Here is a 15,630-nt window from a genome sequence, read left to right on the forward strand (position 1 = left end):
ATGTAGGAAAAGTTGGAGGAACAAGTGCAACAATGACACCTAAGATGCAGGGCAATGGAACAGTAAATCCTAGTGCAACTGGGGAGGTTATTCCCAATGTTGAATGTGTTCCGGTGGATATTTTAGCTAGGGAACAGGTTGGTAATGTTGATGCAAAGGTTTTACAAGATACAATGAGGTCAGACATTGAAACAGTGGGTGACAAGCCCCTTGATCCCAATGGAACATTAACTTCTGCAAATAGAGCTATAGTGAACTCTAGTCTAGAATCCATATATGAGTTGCAAGTCACGATGTTGCAGCAATCTTTGGGAACTGAAGATCAAAATGCCATTGTATTGAAGGAGACAAATGGAGATGAATCTCACCATGACATGGTACCTCATCAAGCAGGTGTAATTGAGCCAAGTCCCATGGCTTGTGCTTCTGGAGCTGGGCTGCCATTGCACATTCAGCTCAACATTCCTTTGACGCCTCTAATGCAAGTTTTGCATGACATTGTATCACGCGATGTTACGCCTATGGAGATTCAGCAGGCAATAGATGATCAAGAGCAAGTTGAAGAATAAGGTGATGAATCAATAACTACAAATTTTAAGGTAGTATCAAGGGAAGCATATTTATCTCCTAGGGCTGGAGATAAGAGTGGTAAAAAGGGAAGGAAACAAGGTCAAAACAAAGAGGTTCCTCAACCTAAAAGAATCTTGCCTAGAAGGGCAACTACACAAACTAAATGATGATTAAGACTCTAATTTGGAACATAACGCCTGTGAAAACACAACAGGCCTTTCAGAGGGTAATCAATATGCAAAGAGAGCATGGTTTTTTCATTGTTGGATTGATGGAACCTTTTCAAAATTTTAGACATATTCAGAGATACAGAAGAAGGTTAGGAATGGATGCTATGATGTCAAATATTAATGGTAAATTTTGGTTGTTCTTTGATATTATGATTGAATGGGAGGTGCTACTAGACACTAAACAACAAGTTACTATTAGAGTGTATCATCAGGACATTGGCAAACACATTATGATGATATTTGTGTATGCTAAATGTTCATCCTTAAAAAGGCTTGAATTGTGGGATAAGTTTTACTACTTATTAAGTGATATGGAGTTACCTTGGGTTGTTGGAGGAGATTTTAATATTATAATGCATGAGGATGAGAAGATAAGTGTCTTACTTGTGTATCCACCTGAGTATGAAGACTTTGCATTCTGTGTAAACTCTTGTGGATTATTTGATCTTGGATACAAAGGCATCCCTTTCACTTGGTGGAATGGTAGACCAAACTCAGAAAGCATATTCAAAAGGTTGGACAGAATATTTGTTAACCTTCCCTTTCAGAATCTTTTCCCAAATATTGAAGTGGAGCATCTTATTAGGACAAGTTCTGATCATGCCCCTTTATTGATATGTTGTGGGGAAGAAGCTATGCTGTTTGTTAAGCCTTTTAAGTTCCTTAACTTTTGGATTAAGCATGAGACCTTCAAAGATGTGGTAAGGCAGAATTAGGTGGCAGACTTCATTAGTGATCCATTTTTGATGTTCAAACAGAAGCTAAAGTGGGTGAAAGCTGCTCTATCCCAATGGAGTAAGCTCACATATGGAGACATCTTTACACAATTAGCCATTAGAGAGGATATTGTCAGGGTGAAGGAGATGTTATTTGAAGATGAACCAAATATTCAAAATAGAATTATGCTCCAAAAGGCACAAGCTGAATTGAAGAAATATCACAGCATTGAGGAACAGTATTGGAAGCAAAACGCAGGCATAAAATGGTTTGCTGAAGGTGTTAGAAACACAAGGTTTTTTCACAACCATGTGAATGGCAAGAGGCAGAGGCTGCAACTCAAAAGAATTCAGAATGGAGATGGTGTTTGGTTGGAATCTCAAGATCTTATGGCTGATGATGCAGTAGATTTTTTCCAAAGACAGTTCACATAGGAAGGAGATATTACAAGCTTTGAGTTACTTGATAATGTGCCCAATATGGTGACTATGGATCAGAAATTGGAGCTTTGCAAATTTCTTACCATTAAAGAAGTTAAGGGAGCAATATTTGCATTGAGTGGAGATAGTGCCAGTGGTCCTGATGGCTTTACTAGAGTATTTTATCAGCACTGTTGGGACACTGTATGGGAGGACATATTCAAGCTACTAAAAGAGTTCTATGGAGGTGCATCATTGCCAAAATTAGTCACTCATACTAACCTTGTGCTGCTGCTTAAGAAACCCCAGGTTCAAACGTTTTCAGACATAAGGCTTATAAGTCTAAGCAACATCATCAATAAGGTAATCTCTAGGGTGTTACACGATAGGTTGGAAAAGATCCTTCCTTCTTTGATAACCCCTAACCAATCTGGATTTTTGAAAGGAAGGAGTATATTTGAGAATATTTTGCTCACACAGGAAATTGTCACTGACATAAGATTGAGAGGAAAGCCTGCTAATGTTGTGATAAAGCTTGACATGGCCAAGGTTTATGATAGGGTGTCTTGGAAATATCTAATGCATGTTTGAGGAAAATAGGGTTTGCTGAGCATTTTATCAACATGATATGGAACCTATTGGCAAACAATTGGTACTTAGTACTAATCAATAGGCAAGCTTCAGGATTTTTCAAGTCCAGTAGAGGGGTGAAACAAGGAGATCCTCTGTCTCCAGCATTGTTCATTTTTTCTACAAAGGTGCTATCAAGGTCACTGAATAAGTTGTTTGGGAATAAGAGATTTATAGGATTTGGAATGCCAAAGTGGACTGATCCATTAAACCACTTGGCTTATGCTGATGATACAAAAAAATTTGCTTCTGCTGATCCTTACTCATTAGGGAAAGTAGTTGAAGTGCTCACAATGTATGAACAAATTTTCGGCCAGCTGATTAACAAGACAAAGAGCTCTTACTATATGCATACAAAGGTGGCAAGGAACTTAGTTGACTCTGTTGGTGCTATTAATGGATTTCAAAAAGGTAAGTTCCTATTTACTTACCTAGGGTGTTCAAAGTTTTACACAAGGAGGAGGAAGTAATACTATAATGATCTCATTGAGAAGGTGAAGGCAAAACTACACTCTTGGAAAGGGAAACTACTGTCTTTTGAAGGCAAAGATACTCTTATAACTAGTGTGCTTCAAAGTTTACCAAAACACATTTTGTCAGTGTTGGATCCCCCTAATAATATGCTTGAACATTTACAAAAGATATTTGCTAGATATTTCTGGACTTACTAAGGAAGAAGGCAGAAGTAGGCACTGGACCAAATGGCTAAATTTGTGTCTTCCTAAGGTGGAAGGAGGATTAGGATTCAAATCTCTATTTGATGTATCCAAAGCCTTATTTGCCAAATTGTAGTGGAGATGTAGGACCTCTAAATCATTATGGTCGAACTTCATATGGAACAAATATTGCACGAAGGAGATGCCTATTGTTGTGCAATTTAGACAAGGATCCCATGTGTGGAGAAAAATGCTAGAGGCAAGAGAGAATGTAGAACATGAAATTTCGTGGGAAATGAATAGGGGTTCTACTAATGTTTGGCATGAGAATTGGACTGGCCTTGGTGCATTGTATCATGTAGTACCCCCAGAGTTCAATGTTAATGAAGATCTACAGGAGGTGGTAGAATTGAGAGATGAGGATGAGTGGAATGATCAGATTTTGGAGCAGAACTTCCCAGAAGACATTGCCGAGCATATAAGGCAAGAGGTGTACTTTGATAACTCTGATAAATACTAGGATACACCTAAATAGATGCCAACACCTTCAGGCAAGTTTACAGTAAGCAGTAATTAGCAAATATTGAGGCATACAGCTCCTCCAAATCCAGAATACATGCTGCTATGGACAAAAGGATTACCATTCAAGATATCCTTCTTCTTATGGAGACTATGGAAAGGGAGGGTGCCATCGGATGATTTATGGAGAAGGGGTGGATATTTAACCGTCTCTAAGTGTTGGTGCTTCCTACCACTACAAGAGGAAACTTTTCAGCATATATTTCTTACAAGTGATATCGCTACCAAGGTGTGGAAGTTGTTCTTACAAGTTGCAGGACTGGTGGTGAACTTGGTGCTAATTCATCAGGTTATTAGAGCATGGTGGAGTGCAGATTGCTGTGCTAAACTCAATCCATTGTTCCAAGCAGCTCCAGCCATTATTAATTATGAGCTTTGGAAAAAAAGGAATACAATGAAACATGAAGGAGGTGCAATATCTTTTCATAGGGTAGTGCATAAGGTAAACAAAACACTACACTATCTTTCTAGAGCTAGATATCCTTGATTGTCTAACATTCCTTTACTTTGGCCATATATGGTAAGATTCTTTGAAGAATAATTCGTACATTGTTACTAAAAGAATTACATGGCAGATGCTTTATGCATGGTGGTTTAAATGCAACACTGATGGTGCTTCTAAGGGTAATCCCGGACCAAGTTCATATGGATTTTATGTGAGGAATGATGCTGGGGATGTGGTATATGCAAAGGCAGAAGAGATATGGTGGTCAACCAATATTGTAGCTTAGGCAAAGGCAATTATTGAAGGACTTTCGTATTGTATGGATAGACAATTTTATCCTATTATCATTGAGATAGACTCATTGGTGATGAAGAAGATTATAGATTGAGAATGGGATGCACCTTGGAGTATAGGGAAGGAAGTGAAGAGGATTAAGGAGATGAAGAACCAATTCAATGTGATCTTTCAACATGTGTTAAGGGAGGGCAATGTAGTAGCAGATTTTTTAGCTAACCTTGTATTTTCTTTTCCAGGTACATTAATATTCCAATAATTTACTGAGCTGCCTACTGCAGGAAGGAAACTAATCAATTTAGACAAGGCTCAAATTCCTAATCCTAGGATTAGAGTTGGAAAACGAAAAGCCCCAGATTGATGTGTGAAATTATACCTATAATGCCTGCTTATGTGTGCTCTTATGTTTGTTATATTCACATAAGGTTGAACTACTATCCAGTGGTATTAGCATGGTTTCATGCTCAGACTGAAAGTGGTTGGACACTGTGTGGAATCACTATTGCAAGCAGGCAGCTCTTTAGGCTTTATGTGTTGCTGCAAAGAAAAATACCATATGTGATCATGTGTTTGATTATTTCTAGTAACGGGGTGGAGTACTTAATCTGCTGGATAGTGGATGGTTTTTTGACTATCTGTTTTGGATAGCTTATGTACCATATGGTGTTGTATCATTTCTAATTGGTATTAACATTTGTAACGACCCAACCGGTTATTTTGAGCATTTGCACTTCGCTCGATATTTTACGAGAGTGAGTAGCTCCGTATGATGTATTTTGATTTGTGTGAATCATCAGTTTTGGTTTTCAGGTTATTCGGGACTGATTTGGAAGAATGATTCTCAACTAGGATGCTTTAAATTTGAAAGAGTTGACCAAGTTTGACTTTTTAGCATTTAACCTCGGATTGGAATTTTGATGGTTCCGTTAGCCTCGTTGGGTGATTTTGGACTTAGGAGCGCACTCGGATTGTGATTTGGAGGTCCACGGTTGAATTTGGCTCGAAATGGCGAAACTTAAAATTTTGGAATGTTTGATCGGGAATGGACTTTTTGATATCGGGGTCAGATTTCGATACCGGAAGTTGGAACAGGCCTGTAATGTCAAATGTGATTTGTGTGCAAAATTTAAGGTCAATCGGACGTGATTTGATAGGTTTCGGCATCAGTTGTGGAAGCGTGAAGTTTCAAAGTTCATTAATTTCGAATTGAGGTGTGATTCATCATTTCAATGTTGTTATGTGTGTTTTGAGGCCTCGAGTAGGTCCGTATTATGTTAGAGGACTTGTTAGTATGTTTGGACGTGGTCCCGAGGGGCTCAGGCGTATTTCAGATTGATTTCGGATAATTTCCCTTCATGTTTGCACTGCTGTGTCCTGCTGGTTTCTGGTGTCTCAGTCCTTCATTCGTTCGCATGGCAAGTGTCGCAAACGTGTAGTGTATTCTGATGGCAGCAACAAATCGTTCTTCGTGATAGCGAAGTATGTCTCGCGTTCGCGTAGATTTGGGGCAAGTCCTCTTCGAATTCGCGTATGGAGGATCGTGTTTGCGTAGTGTTGAGGTTGGCAGCTGGTAATTTGAGCATACTTCTATGCGATCGCGTATGGTTAGTCATGTTCGGGAAGCTTTAGCAGCAGTATTCATTGCGTTCGCGTGGAGTCCATCGCGAATGCGTAGAGTCTTTTGTGGCAGTGTGAGTTTTATTTATCGCGAAACGCAATAGTTTTCACGTGTTCGCGAAAGAGGACGTCCGGGCAGTGTATATAGTACTCTATTTCAAAGGTTTCAGACATTTTTACATTTTGGGAGCTAGGGAGTTCGGATTGAGGTGATTCTTGGAGCAATTTTCATCACAAGGATTGGGGTAAGTGTTCTCTACTCGGTTTTGGTTATATTTCATGAATTTACCTTCGTTTTTGGTAATTGGATTGTGAATTTTAAAGAGGAAAATGGGGGTTTTGGCCTAAAGTTTCATAATGTGAATTTATGAGTTTTGAACATCTAATTGGAGTCAGATTTGAGTAAAACAAGTATAGTTGGACTCGTAATTGAATGGGTCGTGACAAGTTGGTATCAGAGCTCTAGGTTCATAGGTTCTACAAGTCATGAGCAAGTGTCTAATAGAGTCTTGCGGATCGGTATGATGACGTCCATACCTATCTTCGAGAGGCTACAGGACATTTAGGATATACTTCCCATCTTTCTTTCCTTATTGTGCGGCATTGATTCAGCTTGAAGTGTAACCCTTTGAATTCCTTCCACACATTCATATGCGCACACGAGCGCTCGGTATCAGTTGTGCAACGCCGGCTTGTGATTCCATGGTTAAGGTGCGAGATGTGATTTTGGCATGCTGATGATGGGCCAGTCTGGAGGACTTTAGGCTGGGTTTTGATGGTAGCCTGAGCACGGAGATTTTGATTGAGTGAGCACGTGCTTTTGGGACTTATATGTCTGTTGGTGTCCCTATTAGTGGAATTTGTGATTGGATGACTACGTGGTGAGTATGATGTGACTGCGAGATGTGTTCAAATTGTTCGAATGTGACGAGAAGAGTTTACTTGAGAGGTAGCAAGGACTATTGGGTGTTTGATTTCTATCTTGATATGGCATATGGTCTCGAGTTATAGGTATGTTAAGGGATCTTTCATGTTGTTTAGTTGTGGAGTGAAGTAGATTCTCATGTCTTGTTGATGAGTTCAGAACCAAGAAGATTAAGTGATTGCGTAGTAGTCGTGACTATGGAAGGGTATAGAGAGATGTCAGTTTGAGGCAGAGCAGGTGGGTCATCTCCTGCGAGGTGTCCTGAGGTTGTGTGGTCCTGATGATGTTTTGTAGAGAGTTCTCTTTTATCAGTGAATGATATATGTTACAATTTGAGTTTGGATCGCTTGTGGAAATTGGCTTGACTATTACAAGGGTGAATGTGAGATTTGCAGATAATGCGAAGTATTAGATGGTTTGCGTTACAGGAGCTCAGGAAGGATTTGGTTGAATCTCACTGCGGTATTATGGTAGTAATAGAGTATGGACATTGTGAGTTGTGTGTGTTTGATCTATTGCTTTGAGCCAAGTGGGGAAGTCTGCTATCGACAAGTTAATTGCATGATTATGTATTGTATTGTTTTTGGTTTGAGGTATACTGGTGAATCAGCTATGACTGCAGGGTTTGAGAGTGAGGATGACTCGAGTAAGGAAATTTCTGGATACGGGTTGTATTACACTATATGGGTATATGGGCATTATGAAATAATTGAGTGGCTATTCGTGAAGAATGTAGTGTACATGGAGTAGAAAATTGCTCGGTTGCTTAGGAGTGTGGGTTGTTGGATTTTATAAATTTTGTCGGGTTCCGAGGTGCGGTCCCGGGTTGGGCTTTTGGTCGATTTTGGGCTTTTGAGTCAAGATTTGATATTTTTGGATCGGGATTGGTTCCTTTTGCATTGTTTGATGTACTTGAGTTATTTTTGGTCAGTTTCGAGCCGTTCGGAGGTCGGAACTCGCGTGATGGCATCTTTGGAGCATCGCTTGGCTTGCTCGGCATTGGTGGCATTGGTATTAGCTTGTTTGAGGTAGGTAACTCTTCTAAACTTAGTGCTGAGGGTATGAAATCCCGAAATACGTGTTATGTGATTGGTATTGAGGTGACGCACATGCTAGGTGACGGGAGTGTGGGCATGCACCAAGTGAATTGGGACTCTGTTTGTTTTCATGGCACTGTATAGTAGTCTTGTTTTGTTAATATCCATGTTTTCACCATGACATAAAGTAAATGAGCTGTCAATCATGCTAGATATCATGTTTAGGCTTTATTCCGATACTTTTGGGACCTATAGTGGTCGTTTCTTGCTGTCATTTCATTGATTTCATTGATACTTCATACTCAGTCATAAACATGCATTCATATCATATCTCAGTCTCAGTTGTTATTTATTGATACATCATATATCATATCTCAGACCAGTTCTGCCACCGCAAAAATGCCCTATATTTCGAAAACATTTCTTCAACTCCCCAACGCACTGTTCAACCAAAAAAGACTACAATCAACAATGCATAAGTGTACCCTGGCATTACGAAACCCCGGGTTTTAGGTTAAATATTTATGGGGCCTTACATATACACCCTTGTATCATTTATGACAAATAGGATTAACTTCTTATCATCTCAAAGATAATATCTTCTTGGATTTATGTGGACTAACATACAGCATGATCTAACCTATGCAAATATGGGTTGTAACACCCTCCCCCCTTTAGGAACATTCGTACTCGAATGTAAGGGTTTATGGGGAGTCTAACTCATTGTGGATTTCGACGTAAATATTTGGCCGAGTATCCCCTATAAAATGGACACTTTGCAAGCGGTTAAACCAAACCAATGGCCTCGCAAGGCTATACAAAGCATTATGGATATGTACATTAACTGCATATCAATATTTTTTATTAAGGTAGAGTATTCTCAAGCTATTGTTTACCTCATAAAGCCGTTTAAGCTTCCATTGCGTCCTGCGTTCCCCCGGCATCCTCGTTATCTTCAATCTAGAATAAGTAAGGGTATTTAGACTTCATCTCGTCCTCTGCTTCCCATGTCATTTCTTCCGTGTTCTTGTTCCTCCATAATACTTTGACGGAAGCTACACCCTTTGTTCTCGGCTTGCGGACTTGTCGATCTAATATAGCCACTAGCACTTCTTCATATGATAGATCCTCTATAACTTGTACATGTTTGATCGGGATGCCCCGAGAAGGGTCTCCAATACATTTCCTCAACATAGATACATGGAATACTGGGTGGACAAATTCCAATTCAGATGGTAGTTCTAACTCATAAGCAACCTGTCCAATTTGTCGAAGAATCTTGTATGGCCCGATATACCGTGGACTCTGCTTACCCTTCTTCCCAAAATGCATAACACCCTTTATCAGTGAGATCCTCAGGACAACCCAATCACCAATCTCAAAAACCAGATCACGACGTCGGGCATCAGAATAAGAATTTTGCCTGCTTTACGCCGTCATCAGTCGTTTTTGTATCACTGTCACCTTCTCAATAGCTTGGTGAATCAAATATGGACCACATAATTCTTTTTTGCCGATTTTGAACCATCAAACTGGATATCTACATCTCCTCCCGTACAATGCCTCGTACGGGGCCATTTATTTTAATACTGGAATGTTAGCTATTATTATAGGCGAATTCTATGAGTGGCTGATGGTCATCCCAATTGCCCTTGAAATCTAGAACATATGCTCGTAGCATATCTTTGAGTGTCTGAATGGTATGTTAAGTCAGTCAGTCTGTCTGTGGATGGAATGCAGTGGTGACATTCACTTGTGTGCCGAAACCCTTCTGAAACGACCTCCAAAAGTTAGCCGTAAATTGAGCTTCTCGGTCTGATATAATAGATACCGGCACACCATGAAGCCTATCAATCTCCTTGATATACAGCCTCGCATAATCTTCAGCCGTGTAAGTTGCCTTAACTAGCAGAAAATGGGAATATTTTGTAAGTCGATTAACTATCACCCAGATGGAGTCAAACTTATGATAAGAGTGAGGTAATCCAATAATGAAGTCCATATTGATCACCTCCCATTTCCAGGTTGGAATCTCTATATTTTGAATCAACCCACCGGGTTTCTGATGCTCGATCTTTACTTGTCGACAATTAGGATATTGGGCTATAAATTTTGAAATAGCCTTATTCATATTGTCCCACCAATACAACTCCTTATAAATCTTTGTCGAGCCGGGATGGATGGAATATCGGGACTGATGAATCTCAAACATAATCTTCTCTCGCAGCCCTGCCACATCAGGCACACATAATCGGCCCTGATATCTCAATGCCCCATCTTCAATGATCTCGAAAGCCGTAATCTTATGCTGCAAAATTCCCTCTCTCAATCGTACTCAGGTAGGGTCTTTATATTGTCGTGCTTTTACCTCGGCTACCAAAGACGATTCTGTTGTATTCTGTACAGTAACACCTCCGTCATCAGAGTCTAACAATTTTATTCTCATATTGGCCAGCCGATGAAGCTCTTTAGTCAACCCTTATCTACCTGCCTCAATGTGTACTAAGCTTCCCATTGACTTATGGCTGAGAGCATCCGCCATAACATTGGCTTTACCGGGAAGGTGCAATATCTCGACATCGTAGTCTTTCAGTAATTCAAGCTACTTTCGCAACCTCAAATTCAAATCCTTCTACTTGAAGATGTATTGTAAACTCTTGTGATCTGTGTAGATGTCAACATGAAATGCCATATAAGTAGTGCCGCCATTTCTTCAAAGAATATATTGCTGCAGATAATTCCAAATCACGAGTTGGGTAATTATTTTCATGCTTCTTCAATTATCTCGATGCATATGCAATCACCTTCCAACGTTGCATCAATACGCACCCCAAACCTATACCCGAGGTATCACAATATATCACATAACCTTCTATTTCTTCTGGGAGAGAGAGCACTAGCGCGGATGTCAATCGATTCTTTAGCTCCTGAAAACTACATTCACAAACTTCAAACCACTGGAACTTGGTAGCTTTTTGTGTTAACTTAGTCAATGGTGCTGATATAGAGGAAAACCCTTCTACAAACAGCTTATAATATCCTGTTAGCCCCAGGATGCTGCAGACTTCTGACGGCATTGTAGGTCTCGGCCAATTCTTCACTACATCTATCTTCTGAGTGTCGTCACTAATACCCTCATCAGATATCACATGGCCAAGGAATGCTACTGAGTTCAGCCAAAATTCACATTAGGAGAACTTAGCTTATAACTTACGATCCTAAAAGGTCTGTAATACTATCCGCAAGTGGCCCGCATGTCCTGCCCCCGAACGAAAATACACCAGAATGTCATCGATGAATACGATCACGAACACGTCAAGACAGGGTCTGAATACACTATTCATGAGATCCATAAAAGCTATTAGGGCATTTATTACCCCGAACGACATCACCAAGAACTCAAAGTGCCCATATGTTGTTTGGAAGGCTGTCTTCAGAATGTCCTTCTCCTTAACCCTCACATGATGATACCTTGAACTAAAGTCAATCTTAGAGATATACTTGGCATCCTGGAGTTGGTCAAACAGGTCATCAATCCTTGGAAGTGGATACTTGTTCTTTATAGTAACCTTATTATACTGTCGATAATTTATACACAACCTTAGCGACCCATCTTTCTTCCGCACGAACAAGACTGGCGCACTCCAAGGTGAAGTGCTAGGCCAAATGAAGCCCTTATACAGCAAATCCTTCAACTGCGCCTTCAACTTTCGCAACTTTGCCTTTCAGGAGGAAGTCCTGGGAGTTCATCTGGGAAAACATATGGAAATTCATTGACCACGGGGATTGATTATAGAGTAGGCAGTTTCGCCTCTGCATCTCTAACGCGAACGAGATGATAAATGTAACCTTTTGAAATCATCTTCTTTCCCATAAGATAGGAAATAAACATATCTTTTGGCGTAGTAATGTTCCCCTTCCATTCAATGACGGGTTCACCGGGAAACTGAAACCTAACCATCTTCGTACGACAATCAACGTTTGCATAACATGATGCCAACCAGTCCATTACCATTATCACCTCGAAACCAACCATTTCTAACTCAAATAGATTCGCTAAGGTTTGACGACTACAAATCATCACTGTGCAACCTCTATATAACCTTCTAGCAATCACAAAATCTCCTATCGGAGTGGATACCGCAAGTGGTTTACTTATCAATTCAGATTCAACGCCAAATTTATTAGCCATAAAGGGTGTAACATATGATAATGTAGATCACTGATCAATCAGCGCATATACATCATAAGAAAACACAGACAATATACCTGTAACAACATCCTAAGATAACCCGAGATCTTGTCGACCTGCTAGGGCATAGGTTCAATTTTGAGTATCGCTCAAACTCGGCACTGCACCTCTACCTCTACCACAACCTATCAATTGTTGAAAATCCCGTGCTGGGGGTCGAACAGATGAGGAAGAACCGAACACAGATCCAGTCGGCTGAGCCATACAACCACCTCCTCTATTAGGACAATCCCGCATCATATGGCCAGGTTGTCCGTAAGAATAGCATGCATCAGAACCTTGATGGCACAGTCGAAAGTGGGCCTTGACACACTGATCACAACGGGGTTCTGGGGGTCTCGTCTGACTAGTATCCCTATGATATTGCGAGCCTGATGCCCGCAAACTCTTACCTGGACCAGAATAGATTGATCGATCATATCGAGGCCTCTAAAACTGTGGAGGAGCACTAGCTACAGGTGGCACCGAACTCCTTGAAGATTGGGGACTGATACTACCCAGAAGTCACCAGAATACCTTGCAAATCTCGCCCTCTTATGTTGGCCCCTATCCTGCTCCCAATCTACCCTTTGCTAGCGCTTACGATCCTCTAGTGTCTGGGCATAAGCCTGAATATGGGAAATATCTATGCGCTCGACCAAGGAGGTTGTCGTGCACTCATTTATCAGGTGTGGTCCCAACTCGTTCACGAACAGGTGCACCCTATCTCTCATCTCGGCCACCATATGGGGATCATGCCTTGCTAAAGAATCAAACTGCATACTATACTCTCGCACACTCATATTACATTGTCAAAGGTTCAAGAACTTATCAGCTCTAGATCGTCGTATCTCAACTGGCAAGTAGTGACGAAGAAAGGCCTAAGAAAATTCTTTCCACACATCTGGAGGAGCGTTTGGACCCCTAGATCTCTCCCAACTGTCATACCAGAAAATCGCTAAATCCCGTAACCGAGAAGAAGCCAACTCGACTGCCTCAGTATCACTAGCATGCATAACCCGCAGTGTACGATGAGCCTGATCCATAAAAGTCTGTAGGTCCTCCTTGGGGTTTGATCCGGTAAACACTGGAGGGTTTAGATTAATAAAATCACATACTCTCGCCATAACTGGTCTATCAGCAGCACTGGTATTTTGCCTCTGAGACTGAGCAGCCTAGTCAACAATTGCACCGCACTCCGTATATCCTAGTCTGTAGTGCCAGACGGAGGAGCTGGAGGTGTTGGGTCCCTCCTCATATCCACTGGTACCCTCTCCTGTAGCTGTATCAAGACGTCTACTAATCGCTTTCTTCCTAGTCGAAGGCATCATTGAAAGAAAACAAGGTGAATATTACAGATGAACACTTACGACTCAACTCTACGCACGATCTAGATTCAGAAAGAAGGTAACAACCCTAGATGTCATGTGGCCTCCTGATTATAAATGCGGTGCGCTACACATCCTTAATCAAGACTCTACTAGACACGGCTCATAAATAACCTCTAGGACAGATTTACTCTGATACCAAGTTTGTCACGATCCAAACTATAGGGCCATAAGTGGCACCCGGGTCATACCTGCCGAGCACCAACGTACATTTTATCTAACCTTTATTATTATCTATAGGGGCCGACAAGATCAACATAAATGGTAGACATGAATCATGAACAACCAACAATGACAGATAATGGCATGAACATACATAACATGGGCCGGCAAGGCTGTCATGAAGCTACATATAAGGTACAAGCCTACAAGCTGCCATGTGAGACTATAAAACAAAAATCAACCGACAAGGCTATCCAAACTATACATGAGTCGACACCTGTTTAAGAGCCTCTAAAGGAACATAAGTGCTGCAACATTGCCGAAACAGGTCCTTGACATAGCCATAATGCTTATATCAAAAATGCATACCAAACACAACGGCAAGTCCGTAGAATGGATCTCGCCAATAACCGCTGAACTGGGCAGCCTACTGTAGTGGGGGAGCTTCGTCTACCTGTCTATCGAGACTAGCAGCACGACATGCAGCATCCACAAATAAAAGGAACGTCAATACGAATAAAGTACTGAGTATGTAAGGCAAGAAACATAAATCAGAAGAGTAATGTAAAGAGGGATAGAGAATATACAACTTGTAACATCTGAGTACCCTTGAGGGCGACTGACACGAAATGCATGATACATATATATATGCATATCCCTTTAAAACCATACCCCACTGTGGGCAAAATCATCATCATATACTACCTGGCCTCGAAGAGGACTCGGTAAAAATGTACCAATACCATAAGGCTCGGTAGAATTGTACCCGACCACGTGGAGCTCGATAAAACTCAACTGATCAATGGTTGCACAATAGGTGTCGTATCCGGCCAGCTATAGCACGGCTCGGTAGAGTAAAATACATACATATATATAATGTATGTTAGACTCATGTGATCACGTTCTAAAACTTTTGGAGTCACGTAAGGTCGGTAATCTCCATATACGTTATTAGAGCTAATCCGTCATCATGAATCTTAGAGGAATAAGGAAATACCAACAATATTTGGTACATAAGAATAAGAGCAGCAACATCAACATCAATCTTTCCACAAGAAGGTAAACAATGTGAGTACTGCTAGCTTCTAAGAGTGGAGTATCTTTGGAATCTCATTCGTTACATTATGTACAATTGGAGTCGTGCAAGAGAAAGAAAGAGATAGCATCACATACATTGTATATACTGCCCAACCTCAAGCTATGCAAATCTCACGGCTCCTTAGTCTACCATAAGAGAAATGGTACTATCGTTATCATTTAAGCATCGTAACTAGTATATATCAACCGCAACCTATTTTACTATGAAACAGACAGCACATCCCCTATTTATAGGACTTCCCACAAGTTACAACAATCACCAAACATCCCAAACAACAACAACAATAGCAACAACAACAATATAATCCAATATGAGCTTCTCCGGTTATCTTAACAATCTTATTGTGCGGCAAGCTCATTTTTACTAATAACAAAATATAAATTAAATCCAACTCTTATTCCATAAATTATTTCACAACCTTCAGAACCTCATACATATATGTACGATATGACTCCTAGTTTAAAGCATCAACAAAATGACTTCCAAAACAGCCCCATACGCCTAGCACCCTAACTTTTATCGTCAATCACTTGTGTTTCGTGTTTTCTTCTTCAATAAACTTAGTTAACACCTAGAAAAGCTTAAAAACATCAGATAAAACACTATCAAATTAGTTTTCATAATTTTCAGC

General features: G+C 40.5%; 2 protein-coding genes across 2 annotated transcripts; both read left to right on the forward strand.

Annotated features, from left to right (window-relative positions):
- The first annotated feature begins 733 nt into the window (after positions 1-733).
- On the forward strand, positions 734-1,951 carry LOC107798328 (uncharacterized). Its single transcript, XM_016621305.2, has 2 exons — positions 734-1,501; positions 1,559-1,951. The coding sequence occupies exons 1-2, from the start codon at positions 734-736 to the stop codon at positions 1,949-1,951; spliced, it is 1,161 nt and encodes a 386-aa protein (XP_016476791.2).
- Positions 1,952-2,005: 54 nt separating this feature from the next.
- On the forward strand, positions 2,006-3,358 carry LOC142169621 (uncharacterized). The gene is made up of 4 exons (XM_075231510.1): positions 2,006-2,299; positions 2,417-2,485; positions 2,695-2,977; positions 3,219-3,358. The coding sequence occupies exons 1-4, from the start codon at positions 2,006-2,008 to the stop codon at positions 3,356-3,358; spliced, it is 786 nt and encodes a 261-aa protein (XP_075087611.1).
- The last annotated feature ends 12,272 nt before the right edge of the window (positions 3,359-15,630 follow it).

Source organism: Nicotiana tabacum, chromosome 15, assembly GCF_000715075.1.
Source record: "Nicotiana tabacum cultivar K326 chromosome 15, ASM71507v2, whole genome shotgun sequence".
Classification (NCBI taxonomy): domain Eukaryota; kingdom Viridiplantae; phylum Streptophyta; class Magnoliopsida; order Solanales; family Solanaceae; genus Nicotiana; species Nicotiana tabacum.

What these genes read in the sequence shown, in the direction of transcription:
- LOC107798328 (XM_016621305.2), top strand. Translation starts at nt 734, where the DNA reads ATGATGATTAAGACTCTAATTTGGAACATAACGCCTGTGAAAACACAA. An exon ending in ATGAGACCTTCAAAGATGTG is followed by an intron (nt 1,502 to 1,558) that starts GTAAGGCAGAAT and finishes ATGTTCAAACAG; the next exon opens with AAGCTAAAGTGGGTGAAAGC.
- LOC142169621 (XM_075231510.1), top strand. Translation starts at nt 2,006, where the DNA reads ATGGATCAGAAATTGGAGCTTTGCAAATTTCTTACCATTAAAGAAGTT. An exon ending in TAAAGCTTGACATGGCCAAG is followed by an intron (nt 2,486 to 2,694) that starts GTTTATGATAGG and finishes TTTTCTACAAAG; the next exon opens with GTGCTATCAAGGTCACTGAA. An exon ending in TATTAATGGATTTCAAAAAG is followed by an intron (nt 2,978 to 3,218) that starts GTAAGTTCCTAT and finishes GATATTTGCTAG; the next exon opens with ATATTTCTGGACTTACTAAG.